We start from the raw sequence: 16662 nt of genomic DNA, 5'->3' as shown, positions 1-16662 counted from the left end.
CAAGGACTCTGTCCGCGACACGGGTGTATAAAGATGCAAATTTTTTTTGTCATTAGGTAAAGCAAGCGAGCAGACAGAAGTTCTCTTTTGACTTGGACACTTGATGAATAATTTATCTGTTGTTCTTAACGTTTATTTTTGAAGGAAGTTAACATGCTGGTTAAAATTACGTTGCCGAGTTTATTTGGTTTGAGGATAAATTTGTCCTCTGGAAATAAATAATGGCCAGAAACGTTCGTCGACTGTGTATATAAAATCGAATATAGACATAAGCTTATTGAGAAAAGTGTGTCCACCGAGTAAGCCGCAAAAATTACATATTTTCTAGGTATTGATAATACGGTGCTTATTTAACAGGAACACTCTGTCAAAGAAATTAATTTATCCCATCGTCATTACAGTTCCAAAGAGTAACTGACTTTCTGCTTTTATGGTTTCACTATCCATCCAAGTTTTCTATCAAGACAGAAAATGGCCATCATCTTTGACACCGTCTCCTCGCAAATATTTCCTCCTGGGACAGCAACGAAAACTAACTCCCAGATCCTTTCACTTTTCCAATCTGTTTTCCTCTCCGTAACTGAACAAACCTGCTTCTCGTCGCTGCCTTGCTCCACTGAACGTCCCTCACCAACTTCCCAATTCGATCTGCACACAAGCCCAATTCTTCAGCATGGTGTACGCAGCATCTCAGGACCTTGTACCGGCCTGGCTTTAATCTGTCACTGACCTTCCCTGTTTGCGTCCTACACCTGAGGACAGTGGGAACGGGCGAGCTTCACGCTCAAGGAAGCCTTACCGCATCTGTACAACTTCTGCATGAGCTCCTGACCTCTACAAAACTCTCGTACTCCCTTTAAGACTTAGGCATTAGTCGTTATGCGTGAAGACGGTTTCATTAACCACGGAAATTTGGCTGTAAGGAGTAAACCCTGTCCATAAACCTCTAGAGTATACGGTATTTGCTACACTGAATATAAATATTTGATCATCACCAACCCGAAAAACTAGTTGGGTCAGAAAACCGTTTTTAAGAAGAGAAACACTTTCCTCTGTATGTCATTGTAGCAAATAATTTGGAGGTTTTAGATAATGTTAAACAATAAACATGGCAGAAGTTTCTGCCGGACGCGAATCGATAGAACAAAGTATGGCACTTTAAATAAATTGACCATAATGTTTCATTATGAAAGCCAAAATGATCAAATTGGTTATGATGCACGGATCAGCAGTATTACAACAGAAGAATTCTTTAAAAAAAAATTTTTTTTTAATTTTTAAATTACAATTGATATAAAATATTATATTAGTTTCAGGTGCTTAACCTAATGATCAGATATTTATATAGCTGAGGAAATGATCTCTATTAAGTCTAGTGCCCACCTGACATGTACCTAATTATTATAATACTATTGACTATTTTTGCTATGTTGTACCTTAAAGAATTCTTGACTCATAGTTTACTATATAGAACCCTTTTTTTAAAGGCGAATGTTTATTCAATGGGATTCGGTTCGGTTCAGTTCAGCAATATTTTTAATAAACTCATGGCACAGATATAAAATGGGCCACTTCCTAGAAGTGTTATTCAAAAGCAGAATGTCATCATGATGCATCAGTAGAAATAAATAATGAATCTTCAGCTATTCGAATTTTTTTGAAAGCTTATTCTGTAGGCCAATATTAAAACTCGCAGCAGAAAGGCGCTTACCGATCTATTTCAGCCTTAAGAGCCAATTACAATTGAATTATAATTAAGAGCATGGACTTTGGTGTCAGATAACGGTGGTTTGAATATTAACTCTACCATTTATGCCATAAGAACCCTGGACATGTGACTTAACTTTTTTTTGGCCCCCCAGTTTCCTCAATTATAAAACAGAGGTGAAAACGATACATAAATCACGGAAGTCATTTTGAACGTAAAATGAGATGACGCATGTCAGAACTTGGATGAATTACTGGGAAATAGTTAAGTCCTCAATAAACATTAGTTATGATCAGTATTATTCAGATTCTTTAGGCGGCACGGTGTTTTGAAATACATATTTTCATGAGAAAAACTAAAACCATTCAGATAATCGGATGAACAGCAGGTGCATCTTACCCACACAATTGGGTTTCTCTCCACTCCAAGCTCCATCCACTGAGCAATGAATTTCTTTAGCTGCATCAAGCATGAAGCCCGGGTTACACTCAAATCGTATCACTTGCCCAAAAGTGTATTCCTGGTTCATTTCCAACGCAGAACTGACGATTCTACCGTTCTCTGGTTCTGCCACTGGTAAACACTTAACGACTGAAAAAATACAGACAACTCTTTCTAACAGAATTGGAAAACTTTATCATGAAAAACACGTATATATACAATATAGATATAAAATCGCCAGCAAGATAAGATTGGAGGAAATTACTTGAGAGACAGAGAGAGAGACAGATGAATTGGGAAGTGTGTGTGTGTGTGTGTGTGTGTGTGTGTGTGTATATAAGAAGCATTTAATGTACAGTTTGATTTGCTGGAGATAAAAATTCTACTACTTTAAGTAAAAAAAAAAAAAAAGGACTTAGTGACTTTATCTCTGATATTTTTCTATGGACAAAGAAAATTACTACTTTGAATGACAGTTTATATTTTTGTAGGAACAAAAAAGTGTTTCTTAATAATCGAGGGATATAAAGCTTGAGATAATTAAATATCAAATTTCCATATAGGTCCCACAATCATATAACGCTGCATTCCTAAAGGTGTAAAAGCCAACTTTCTGATTATACTCACTTCAACAGAGAAAGAGTTTTAAATCTTCCTTCCTCTTCTGCATTGGTGTTCAAAATAATTTGTGACCTCCTTGTGATTTTACGTAATATTTTCCAATATTCTTTAGGTTACGGTATTCACACTTCGTTTTACACTAGAATGACCCAGGACGCTTGTCGAAATGGAAAGCCTGTGGCCACCTTCCTGTTCGTCACCCCAGAGAGACCCATCCGGTTGGTTTTTAGAAACCAAAAATTTCAGTTTTTAACAAACGCCCCAGGTGATTTCAATACAGATGTTTCCTGGAACAGTCATCTCCCGCCTCTCACTCCCATAAATGAGAGATTTTCCAGTCCCTTCTTTGGGCAACAGGATTCTCCCTTCTCTCTCTCTCTCTCTCTCCCTCCTCTTCCTCCCTCCCTCCCTGCCTCTCTTTCTGCCTCTCTCTCTCTCTCCCTCTCTACTTACTCTTCGCCATGGAACTAGGAAACCCTATTCTGATTGATCTCTTGTATTTCCATGATGATTAGAGTCTGGGATTCCTGATTCGAAATTCGGAACTGGGATCTGCATTTTCCCATTCTCGCTGTTTGCTCGATGGATCAGGGAGAAAGAGCAGAGCTGTCTCTTACTTCCTGCCTCTTCCAGTAAGACTGAGACTGCAGGAAAAGCCCCCCTTGTCAGATGAGAGGGGACAGATGTCTAAATCTTGTCATTGAGTGTGTTACTGAGTGAGTGACCCTTCATTAATAAAGCTGAAATTCTGATCTTCACTTGGATGGTGATACTTGTGTTGTTTCCGGTGGTTAGAATCCAAAAGGAAAGAAAAATAAGTTTTAGATTTCCTAATCTCCAGCAAGTTGACTATTAGATCAGATGAGGTAGTATTCACATGTGGTTACTGAAGCACAAGATAACATAGCAATGAAAAGTTTAGATATACACTCTGTACTGTATTAGAAACCACAAAAAATAACTGGAGGGAGAAATATTTAATTGTAGACTTTAACAATATTTTACTGTAAAACATTTCAAAAAAGTTAGATATGTCAAGAATTTTCCTATACTTATGAATCAGCTTTACACCTACCTTCACATACAGGAACATCATTGGTCCATCCGTCTGCTTCACATTTTCGGAAATTAATCTCACCTACCAGCTTATACCTGAAAACGCAAAAGAACAGTGATGAGCTGATGCGTGTTTATACCAGTTCTAAATGTGACAGCACCCTGAAGGTCCCAGCTCCATGTCAGGGAAAATTAACGACATACGCGTTTTCTACTTTTCCTTGTTTACTCCCTCCCTCTCTTCCTTTCTCTTTTCCTCTCTTAAATTTCTTTTTATCTTTCTTAAACTTTTTGTTTTCTTTCTTAAGAAAGGCTCTCCGGTACATGAACTCGGAATAACCACAACCTTTGGTTCATGACATAAACTCATTATTGTTGTTGTTGAGTCAGTTAATTAGCTACACCTAACGGTGTAATAAGGTCCGTGAACTATCACCAAAAACAAAAGCCATAAACATGATAGCTACCCCTCCTTCAGCCTTATTCCATTGCCCTACCCTCCATGATTATAATATTTGCTGATCATTTTGAGCTTTTTACATAAGCAAGGATAGCGCTAGCAAAAATTTCTTAGTGTGCGGTTTATTTTCAACGTTTGTCTCCATCTCCCCATCTCCATTCTAGAGATCTCTCCCAGAGTATACTCATTGAGTCAAGTCTGCATATAGCTCATTCGATGTCAAATTTATCTAATTATAGCGCCTCATCAAGCTTGTCCTTAAAATCTAAAATGCTGTACTTGAAGGAAATTTCCTTGAGGCAGGTACAAAATGTACAATCATCCCCAGAGGCTTTAGATCAAGGCAAAGTGCCCTTCTCAATGTAGCGTGGATAGCTGGAGGCAAAATCTTTTTCTCAAAAAATAGAGAATGGGAAGTCATTTTGGTTATCGCGAGAGGGATGATTTGGAAAAGGGCCTTTCAGAAACTTTTAAATAATTCTACAGAGACGAACGTTTCCTTCATCTACCAGTAAGGACATCCCTGCCCATTACACAAGTGAAACTAACAAACTCTCTCCCTCAAAACACACGAGTGTGTTCCTTTGATTGTGTTGGTTCGTTTCTAATTCTCTAAGGGAAAACACAAACAAAAACATTCCCATCAATTAAGAGGGAGTCACAGACCTTCAAGTCAAACGCCTACTCTGTCATAGAAAAGAAACGAAATAATCGGTTATTAACGGTCCTCCCGTGGCTTCTTTCATTTCTTCTTCCAGCGGAGAGAGCAGATTTCCCATCTACACCAGAGACCCATCGTTCCCCACAAAGCCCTTTCAGGAATTATGTAAAACTCTACACAAAACCTCCTAGGGCCCACAAACACACAGGGGGAAGAGAGAAAGACTGTCCACAGGCTGGAGGTCAGGAAAAAGGAATGGCTATTTCTGCAACCCCAGCAGGTAAAAATGCCAGCATCGTCTGCAGGGTGCCTCTGTAAATCTTCCTACCTGTACGATAATAAGCCTGGGTATCCACACCGAATATCCCAAGTGGCTAGTAGTCAGCTAAACAGGTAAGCAGCAAAAGGAAGGGGGATGGGACCAGGGATCGAAGAGGGAAAGTCTGCCGGCAGAAACCATGGGCGTATTAAACCCACTCGACCATTAGATTTTTCAACCGGGTCAGAAGGTGAGCATCTCTCCGATGGGCGAAACGGTCCATGGATAAAATTTCAAAATAGCATCCAATGCTTCTGTTTGCTGACCTTGCCTGACCCAAGGACTTTTATTTCAAAGATCTGGTTCCGTCGGAGCCCCAGAGGAGTGGTGGAGATGGTTACTCCTATAAACCCTATGACCGAGTTGTCCCCAACATTTACACAAGATGAAGCGGGCGCAGACGAGTTGGGCAGAGACAGAGGGATGCAGATCACTCATTTCTTCACCGAGCTCTAAAAACTGAGATTTAGGGAATCTTCTGGGGAAAAGGCTATGAGTTTTCATCCACTTTGCCAGGTCGAAGGTGGAACCTGATGAGGCCAAACTAGCATGGATTGAAAGAGATATTTCAGAGGTGAAGAGTAGAAGAAATGATAAAATCTGAACTTTATAATTTATAATTCAAGTCCAGAGGGTCTTAACCTTTTTGGCCATATGTAATAAGAGCAGAAGCGATGATTGAAGGTTGGGTTCAAAATTAAAAATATCTTTGAAAAATCTTCCTCGGGTAGTGACCAAGGAGAGACTAAATCACAAAAAACTGGTATGTATTGGGTGTCTGCAATATACCAGAAATTCATCTCAGGGTTCCAAATGTGTGTCTTGTTTCTTTCTCCCGTCAGTCCTATGATGGACCCGACATGTTTCTGCTTCTATAAGTGAGGAAATGCGAGCGAAGAGATATTTTCAAATATGCACAGTTATCGATTGGTAGAGTTTTGGAACGCAGGCTTACGCCAATGCTCGAGCATTAAAACAGTTTATTTTATTGCCTCGAATCAGGTTATCAGCGAGGAGAGACTAATAAGATGCCATTTGTAATCTCTTGATCCTATTTATACTGACGTAATAATGATACTGTTTTTCCCATGTTCGAAACGTTCTGTAAAGTAAGTTTTGGACCTTGCTGGGAATAACAGGGAAGACAGGACACCGAGGTGGTGACACGGTAGCATTTTTTTGGTCTCTGTGATGAGAATAATTTGTAGACGACGGAACCTTAAAGAATAGGAATCGTATCAGCGTAAAAGTCTTGCTCCTCCTAAATTTTATAAAATTTTATCAGTAAGGTACCATGGCACGTCATCCAATTTTGTCACCTTCCCCACTGTCCCTGACACATGGAACTCCCATAATCGTCTGTGAGTAATGTGACGTCATGGGCACTTCTTGGAGTGAACCCTGAGTTACATGCATACTATCTTCTTACCCTCCTAAAACTCCACTCTACTAGAGTAATTATAATTTGTCATAATTTTTCAACGTTGGGGAAATAACATGGGATCCAGAGGTAATCGCTTCCATTATTTAATTTTCATTTCTCGGGTTAAGTGTGTGCTCCCTATAAAAACGCTCGGGAAAAAAATAGAGTAACCTTAGAAATATCAATTAGTACAGTTCCTATTCACTGTATCGGTCATCAAGCACCTCAGTCATAATCTTCTCTCTGTGTTGACTACTTACCCCTCATTACACGTGTAAATCGCCGTGGCACCGTACACAAACTCACTTCCTTCCTCCAGATCAAATGAACCGAAGGCAGTGTCGCCAGGGTACCCACAGGGCCGTTCTAAAACAGAGAAGAGGTACAACGGTCGTCTGGAACACGGGGAGACGCATTTTCGGTACGAGTTTGGGGACAAGGATATTTGACAGTGTTATTAGAGGACAGGATGGAAGACACGGAACAGTGAAATGGGGCCAAGTTATCATTTTAGAATGGAATGTCTCCGGATGCTTGTTTATTGAATTTTGGAAGATGGTCATCCCTTCTAAGAACAGTGATGGGGTCGTGTCCCGTATTCACGCGACAGGAGTGCCATAATTCAGCCAGCATTCCTACACTAGCCGACACTCAGTATTCTTGCAACTAGGTTTTCGCAAATTTCGCAAGTGTGTGAATTACTTACTGTGACAAATCCTCGATGGATGAAGGGCCACCCACTCTCCGCTTCTGCACACCTTTGCGATAACACCGAAACTTCGATATCCAGGGCGACATTTATATACGGCCTGAGTGCCCTCTGCATACTGCGGATCATTCCAGGAACCTGAGAGAATTTCTGTCTGTGTGTTTGGAGGAGGTTCTTTACAATCTATGAACAATAAAACCAAAATAAGCCCTTAAAGTAATTGTTTAAATATACAGTGTGTTTAGGTTACTTTGCTTTTAAATATACCTATATGGTTATAGGTCCAGCCAAATGGATGTCTTTATATATATATATATATATATTTTTTTTTAGCTGACAGAAATTTAAACTGCAAAGCCTCATAAAAATAACTTTCCAGAGAAATAGCTAACCTTCATTATCTTAACTTCTGTTTTGCATTCTACTACTCATTTATTAATTTGGAAAATATTTATTGGGCACTAATTTAAGTTCTGAAGAAAAAAACAATGAAGACACAAAGTACCTGCTCTCGTAGGGAGGTGAATTATTAAATAAGTAATCGAAGAGATGCAGAATATGCATTACAGGTAGATAAATTTTCTTTAGAAAAATGAATCGTGGTAAGATGATACAAAATGGTACGGAAACACTTCAAAGAGGGTAGGACATGGTGAAAAGAACAATCGTTTTTTTTTTTTAAGATAAATAATATTGATACAATTCTGGCAAAACTGATCAAGACATAAAAAAGAGAGAGAGAGAAGGCACAAACGTTATGAAAAATTGCCCACGTTGGAAATTAAAGCCATCATCAACCGTGAATAAGATAACATGACGTTGGTAAAAATTTAAGAAATCTAAAACTCCCAGCAGTTGGAAAGAATGTGGAGCACCAGGAACAGCTGGTGACGAGGAAAACTGTAGTCACCATAACAGAAAAGCATTTCGCAACCCATAGTGCAGTTGAAGATATACACTGTTTAATCACTCAGAGATGTTATTCCTAGGAATATACCCTGGAGAAGCTCACGCACGTGGGAACCTGATCATAAGTGTGATTTTTTTTAATAGTCAAAATGGAAACAACTCCTACGTCTATCAACAGTTGAATGGATGAAAACTGACGGTATACCCACGCACTGGAATAATACACTAATGCTAAAATACGACATGAAAAGGAAGAAAGAATAATCGCATGGAAAAGACACAACGGGACATCGACTATTCTAGGATTATTTCACCTATATAAAATTCAAGAACAGACATATCTCCTGGGAATGAGTACATAGGCTGTGAAACTATTAAAGAAGAGCAAAATGTAATTACTAAAATATTAAGATATTGTTTTCTTCTGGAGGAACGTGGGGCTATTCATCTAGAAGAAACGCACAAGGATTTTCTGAGAAATGTGTTACTTCTTTCCAGGAGGGATTATAATTGTTTGTAAAACGGTACATTCATATTTTACTTATTCACATGTTATGTAAAGAGGTAATAGAATCTGCATATACAGTATGATTCTTATTTTGCAAAAAAAATCATTAAAAAATTCATGACAAATTAAGAGAATGCAAGAAATTACCAATGAAGCTCATGCCTACTGATTATAATTGCTAATATTTTTAATACTTCCTACTACTTAATTTAGATATAACTATCTTTAATGTTAGAATGATTACGTTAGTAAACCCCCAACACATTACTTTAAAAAATGGCAAATTCGAAGATACATGTTTATGCCCACATGTATTTAGTGTTATTTTTGACGCTAAACTCCTTTTCTTAGTTTTAGAATCACAGTTGAACATTCTATTCTGAAATTTCTTTTTAACAGGAAAGGGGAAAAAAATAATGGACTGAGCTGGAACCCATCATGGAATATACCCATTACGATAACATTTTACAATTTTTCATAGAACAGAAAGTTCCATGGGAAACTACAATTTTTATGTAATAAATTATACTTGTGTTGGACTTCACAGACACTAATTTTCCTCTGAAGTTTTTGCAAATTTTATCACATTTAGGTTGAGAACTTTGTAATAAAATGACTCCACAGTAGTTTCGATTTTTATAATTTATGTAATATACTTTTTCTCCACTAGATGGTCGTATTACTCTGCCATGAAACAACACAATCCGTCTGCTCCTCCCACCTCCCAAACGATTTTTTTTTTAAATTTAACGTTCGTGTTTGTTTCTACATAACATTTTTTTTGTTCATTTATAGGTTAATATGTGCTTTTTGCTTCTGAAATTCAGACCCACTTTAGAGAGCTCAGGTTATTAGAAAAATTAATTAAATTTCAAATGTAGATGCCAATCTTTTGAGTTGAGAATTAATTTCCACTAATATATTAACCTTTTGATAAATTTAGTTCCTATTCTGTTATTAACCTAATGCAAGGAAAAAGAAATATACCTTTTTTAATTTATTCAATTTAAATTATTTTTATTAACATAGTGGTCTATCAAAAGAATAATCCAATCATTAAAAAAAAAAAAACCATCGGCCCATTTGCTAGCCAGAGGCAAATAGTCTTCCTTTTGGTTGGTGTTATATTTCCAGATAATACATTTGTACCCCTATTCTTGATTTTTCAAATTTAGTTAACTGGATTTTACAACCAGACGTAAAAGACGCAAGACATACTTTTCACATGACCTGTCTACCAGCTTCTCACAATATTCACTCTGTATACGTTTACAAGTTCTCATATCGATTATATACACTTCAAATACTTTCTACTTCAAATAATACTTAAAACTCTGGTGCTTCTTCCAAGAACTTTAAATGGTATCGCTCGACTATAAGAAAAAGATGTTATGACCCCTACTCCATTTTTCCATCTTCCCACCGCCAGTTCCAGAATCTTAACTCTGATTATCATCATCCGGCACTTTGACCGTGACACATTTTCTCCCACAGACATTTGACGGTTGGCTTTGTCTCATCTTTCAGGGTCTACTCATATATCATTTCCGCAAAGTGACCCAGCTTATCTCTCGTCTCCAAGACCAGCTTTGCTAAAGTCTGCACGCCCCAAGACCCCCTCTGTCATTTTCCCTCAGCCCCTACTTTACTTCCTTCGTAATATAGCTCACGGTTCATAATTATTTCTATGTTTATTAGAATTTCATCTCTCCTCTCATTGATATATTAGTTCCCCGAGAATAGAGAGTGTCCTGTCCTGTTTTTCACAGTGGAGCAATTCTCATGAATAAGACTCAGATCTTCTAAGTTCAAATTTACCTCCTGTCTACTTTTTTTCTAAGCTTTAATAGATTATTGTCAACTCATAACAAAATATCTAAAGCGATGATACGTTATACTATTTTTGTACAATAATCGAGCATATCTTACACAACATGACTTTTATTTGCCTGAATTGACTAATAACTAACTGTTCAAGCTCACTTAAACCATATTCTCAAAAATTTCTAATTAGACCAAGAGTTATTTGAGCCCAAGTGGACAGACTGATGGCATTTATGACCACCAACCACACTTGCTTGAATTAAAATGACCTGAAGAAGTAGGGCAGGGGGCTTATTAAGTAGGTAGCATAAAAATATTTTCAAAAGCATGGAAATCGTTTTTTGCGGTAATATTTATCTTAAAGTTGTTGTTGTTTTTTAATAGGCATCACATTTCTCAAATTCTAAGTTAATGAGTAAGCTAAACTTTCTTATGTCTAAGTATTAACTTGGGTTTAAACAATGAATACATCTGTGGGTTTACATTTAAATGCCAACTAATTTTTTCTTTTGCAAAACACTACCCGAGTGAACTTTTTCTTCACTTAGTCCGATTTTCCAGTTTAAAATTATTCAGTCCATAAAGAAGGAGTATGGGTGGATTTGGCTACTGCACTGGAATAGGATTCATTTTACTTTAATTTAAAGGACATGGTTATAAAATTTTGGTCAAAGTTAAAAATGTATTTACACTTGATATTTTAATAATCATCATTTACCTAATTTTTCCATTTTCGAATGTTAAAAGGGTATTATTGACACAAACACAGAGCTAATTACTCATTTTCAATGTCGCTATATCTCTAAATTGTTTTTTGAAAAGTGTTATTAATGGAATAAAATAAATCATAATAAAATTACATATTCGAGAAAGCCTTGATCACATTTGTACCAAATTGCTTGAGTAGGCTAAAGCTGGTCTCTGTCAATTACTCTATTTTTCTAAAATTATTTTGGAGGAAAAAAAGAACAGGGGATACTACTTTTTAAATAACCCAACTCTAAACTTAGTAGATACTGTAATATAAAGTGAAGCTAAAAATCAATTTAGAAAAAAAATAAATGGACAATATGGAATTTTATGTTAAATTTGTTTCCTACCTTTTCATTGGTATAAATGCATATTACATATATATGCATATATATGCATATATATGATATGATTCAATGAGATTTCGAAACAAGAGATGGTCATTTTTCTTTTACAAATATCATGAGAATAATTAAGGTAATTTGGAATGTAATATATACCCATGTAAAGAAAATCAGTCGCAATGAAGTTTTTAAAAAGTAAACTCTAGAAAAAGCAAATAGAAATTATGCTTCACTTAATGAGCATTTGAAGTAATAAATTTATATTTTTAAAATTTAAAAAGATTATACGATTTATTTAAAAATTTTAGCAGTGAAAAAAAAAACACACAAGGTAATTCCAGGATCATAAAAGGCAAATGGGAAAATATGTGATAGCTATAAAAAATTGGGCATGATAACAAGTACACCTTAATCAGGATTGAAGCATCTTGATTACTATCAAGATACAGCTTGAAAATTCACTGAAATCAAGTTTCTTGAAGTGTGTAATGTTTAAATAGCTAATACCTAATGCCAATTCTTGCTCAAGTCGAAATGTCAGCTTCTTAAAATAAATTGTTAGATATATATGGAATAAGTTCTCATCAGGCTTGACTGGTTGTTACAGAAAACTTAGTCACAAGATGATATTAAAATGAAGACCCCGAAAACTCTGTAGCAGGAATGATTTAGCATTTGAATGATGATCATGACAATCTCGGGGTAAGCAAGAAAAGAGAAAGGTAAGAAAAACACACAATTTACTTGTAGGACTTGGGGAAGGTCAGCTGCTGGGAAAATTAGAAAGGTGGGTGACGATGCCAGACCTCCGGTTCGTTCTTTGCACACACACTGGGCGTGTCCCCAATCTCGGACGTCCACGGTGTCATCTCACCTGGATGACTCCCACTCAACCTTCGACACCTACTCGAGATGCCACTGTAGCCCTGACACGTCTCTCTCTCTCTTACAAACCCCCTCCTCGACCCTGTCTCACCCGGCCGTCCATTTCACTTTGGGCTCTTGCCCCGCTAAATGATCCTATAGCCACCTTGGTTTGTCACATTCACAGTACTTTACAGATAAAATAGGATCTGTTCATAAAATGCGACGATCATCCCTTTTGTTTTCCCCACAAGGTGACCTCCTTCTGGGGAAGTGCTAGTCACGGTGCCTGATACTTAGCAGGCAATCAAAAAATGATCGCTGAATGAACCAATGGGCGAATGAATGAATGAACGAATGAATGAATATAAAACTCTCTGCGAGCCTTTCCATCATGTCCGTAGGTGATGCACAAGCTGTGGAAGCAGAGAGTACCCGGTGACAAGTACCAAAGGCGAAGGAGGACATGGGAACAGAGGCTCGGTGCCTATGAAACTCTTTGGCGCAAACCCTAGAGACTCTAACATCTGTCATTCTGCCGCCCATGTTCTCCACGTGTCCTAAGTTTAAACGTATGTTACACGTGTAAAAAAGTCAGAAATCATTTTAGTTTACATTAAAAAAAAAGAAAGAAAGAAAAAACCTTTTGGGAACCTCTCAAGGAACATTTGGGTAATCATGTTTCTATCCATTATCTTTCTAGTTAGGGAGGATTATGAGAAACTTGGCTCTCTCCGTTAAAATGTCACAGCAAATAAAAGCGCTGTCAGATCTTTTATATTATTATATAAAATAAAAGATTATTTTAATCTTTATCATTTTCGTGATTTTTTTTCCCGCTCCATTACTTTCTCTGAGCCATTTTTTATGACGTTTCCTTGTCCTTTTAAGCTAAAATGTAACACTTCCCCCCTCTCCCCTCATTACTTGATGTCCTTTTTATGCAGTATGTTCTGAGTTGGGTCACAGTTGTTAAGAAACGGGTACAGTGCACTATTTATTTATTTTTTATTTTATTTTATTTTAGGTGAGGCAACCCTTGGTTGACCTCACAGATTGCAAGGACCTTGTCAGCTCGCAATCCCTTATTTTTAATTTTTTTACGCCTACGGCACCTGCTCTTCCTAGGTGGTCTCCCATCCAAGTACTAACCAGGCCCGAGCCTGCTTAGCTTCCGAGACCGGACGGGATCCGGCTCGTTCGGGGTGGCTTGGGCCTTAGACTGTAGTGCACTTTAGTTAAGTGAGCGCAGGAGAGTCCGGCAGGCGACCGTCACAGGCCAGGCAGATGTGGGGTGACGGGGAGGAGGCGCCGCTGGGGAGAGGGGAAGGTGGCAAAGGTGTGGAACAATCAGGGCTGGAGCAAATAAAAATGGATCGATTGAGACTTTGGCTCCAGCCACCGCAACCAAAGGCCAGAGCGAAGCATCTTCGCTAACCGGGGCTTCCACTTCCGATTGGGAACTTAACTTCTAGCTAAGAATAATTTTTGGCAATACTTGAACGATTCAGTTCAGTTCTAGAGTTAGCATCTTATGCAGGCGACAGAGGACCATATGCATCTCCAGGAAATGCCTAAACTTAAAATACCGAGGCTGGCTTTGTCGCCGTCTCCACCCCTCCCCACAGCACTCCCTGTGACGCTTCCTCCGCTCAGTCCCACCTGGAAATTCCTCAGCTTCCAGCATGGCTGAGACTGGTTCCAACCCTCCTCGTCATCCACTCCGACCTTTCCCCCCACTAAAACTATTGCAGGAAAGCGATCAAGGCATAATAATTCGCAGTAAACGAATTTTGTTTCGGGACTATTTGGCAAACGAGGAATAAAACAGCCGTTCTATATCCACTGAAAATGCATGTGACTTTTCCTCTACTAGCTTGTGGATTCATTATGTGTGCATTTGTGAAAACCTAAGAGCTGCTTTAGAAAGTAAAGTTGTACTTTACCTGTCAGGAAGTAGGCAGACTGCAGAGCCATTCTCACTATAATATGTATAGTGCTCAATCCACCAGCAGAAACTAATATCACATAGAAAACCCAAGTGACATGAGTCCCCTGGAATTGGCTACATAAGCAAAGAGTTTAGACCCCTTTTATTTAATTTTTATCACGTACTTCGTAGCACCCAATTTTAATAACATTTCAGATTCCACTTCGTATTCACTTAAAAGGGTCAGTGAGGCTTGGCATAATTCTTGAATTTTAAACATGAGTTACAAATAAAACAAATCTTCTTTCACGACAAATGATGTGTACATAAAACCTTAGCAAATAATATGTAAATAGTGAGCCACTAAACGTGTTCCTATTAAAGAAAAGACGAAAACCCTTATGCAAAGAAATCGTTGTTCGCTAGGATTTGGTGATATTGATATTGTTCTGGAATCTTTGCCCATAAATAATATTTCGCTTTTATACACTAATTGTAACATTCACATGAGCGGGGGGATAGCTGTAGACCCAGCTTCAGAAGTGGCTGGATGTGAGGTTTACAAGCCAAAACTCGAGCACTAGTGTATTAGTCTGCATAACTAACAAAAGGCTCTATCTTTCAAAAAGTATTAATACTTTTGAATAAATGCAAATAAACTACTAAAGAACATAACTGGAAAAAGATCTCCGCCTTTATTTTCCGAATTGAAAAATCCTCAGAGGCAGAGGTTTGGTGTTATTTACTAATATTTCTCAATGCTTAGAGGCTGAGTAAGCATTTCAATCAAAATTTGTTGACTTAGCGAAAAGTTTTGAGAATATGGATGATATGTAATTCATCTGGTTTAAAAATGTCAACCATCACATAATTAATTATCTATCGTGAACCGGGAAAGTAGATTTCCTCCACGAATTTATTAATAGACCTGATATACAACCACAGGGTAAAAAACCCTATTGAACAACTTAGGTGTTACAAAGATTGAGCATTCTTTTCTTTTGCAATTTATATAATACTTTTATTCTAATAAGAAAGCAATGCTGGTCTACAAGACGCTTAGGGCCATGGCAATATCGATTCTAAATGGGAGAGTTAACGTCTACATCCGAAATAAATCCAATTATTGTGTGATTTGAAGGCTTTCATTGCCTAGTTTATGTTCTGGTTCTATATATGTTCACATCTTAAAACTTTCATATAAAGCACTTTGGTGAAAATTCTGCACACAAAAAAAGTAAATTATATTTTATGACAATTATAAGGGAAGTGATAACGCATATTACAGTTTTCAAAAATATTAAACATTTTCTGAAATGTTACATTAAATAAAATTATGATAAATAATCAGAAATGTCATTCAAATAAGCTACTTATATGTTTTAAACTTCACAACGTCAAAAGTCACTCAAACACGAAGCTGCAGGGCAGTAATTAAATCACATTTTCTAGCCCAAATTTTTATTACCACTCTGAAAAGCATATTAGCAAATGTTTGATAACATAGGGAAAAATAAGTCTTTTTTTCCTCTTACCTTCTGCTATACAAACAGTCCATAACATAAGCCACAGAAACTTCACTGGTAATTTCATTTTGAAGACCTTTCAGGGGTGCATTTAATAGCTGTGGCTGCCCACACTGTGTCAGGTTCTCTTCTGCAAAGAACTGTGATTAGTGCAGAAAAGGACTAACTCCAGAAGGAAGTTGAAACACAGCTTAGGAAATAAAGAGATGACGAAATGTTCCGCCCACCAGAAACGTTTGCAAAGTGAAAGAAAAATCAACCCCGAGTGCCACAGGGCCAGAGTCTGCACTGGCTCTACCCGCGTCCCACCAAATGTTAACACTGTGACGTTGTGACCTGCTCTCTCTTTTTATAAACCCAGGCAAGTTCTAAACCTGTCTTTTCTTCCTTCCTTCCTTCCTTCCCTCCTTCCTTCCTTCCTTCCTTCCTTCCTTCCTTTCTTTCTTTTTGCAAAGCAGTAACTAGTGGTGTCCTCCAATTCATAAACCCTCTTGTCACTCAAATGCCATTCTGGTCTATTGCGCCAAAGCCTGAAAAAGATAAAATAATAGAAGCTCTTTTAAAAACCATTTATGGAACGTGAGGTTAAGGGATGTCTTGCTAATCGTG

The 16662-nt window shown here is 37.6% G+C and overlaps 1 protein-coding gene and 1 pseudogene across 7 annotated transcripts in view; both read right to left on the bottom strand.

Moving 5' to 3' along the window:
• LOC120619218 (complement factor H-related protein 2-like) overlaps positions 1-16461 on the bottom strand; it is a 71973-nt gene extending 55512 nt beyond the window's left edge. For 2 of the 7 annotated variants that reach the window (XM_039883464.1, XM_039883463.1), the window contains exons 1-5: positions 16063-16447; positions 7396-7581; positions 6950-7055; positions 3846-3922; positions 2108-2299 (exon numbers count right to left, since the gene is read on the bottom strand). In XM_039883464.1, coding sequence (XP_039739398.1) covers positions 2108-2299; positions 3846-3922; positions 6950-7055; positions 7396-7581; positions 16063-16120 — 619 coding nt within the window. In that variant the 5' untranslated portion in view covers positions 16121-16447. Of the gene's footprint in view, positions 1-2107; positions 2300-3845; positions 3923-6949; positions 7056-7395; positions 7582-16062 lie in introns of all 7 variants that reach the window. The other 5 variants (XM_039883468.1, XM_039883469.1, XM_039883472.1 and 2 more) reach the window with 5 other exon arrangements.
• Positions 13701-13820, bottom strand: LOC120619392 (uncharacterized; annotated as a pseudogene).
• Positions 16462-16662: the final 201 nt, after the last annotated feature.

The sequence above is a fragment of the Pteropus medius genome, unplaced genomic scaffold, assembly GCF_902729225.1.
Source record: "Pteropus medius unplaced genomic scaffold, Ma_sr-lr_union100, whole genome shotgun sequence".
Classification (NCBI taxonomy): domain Eukaryota; kingdom Metazoa; phylum Chordata; class Mammalia; order Chiroptera; family Pteropodidae; genus Pteropus; species Pteropus medius.
This window is presented reverse-complemented; position numbering and strand designations above follow the sequence as displayed.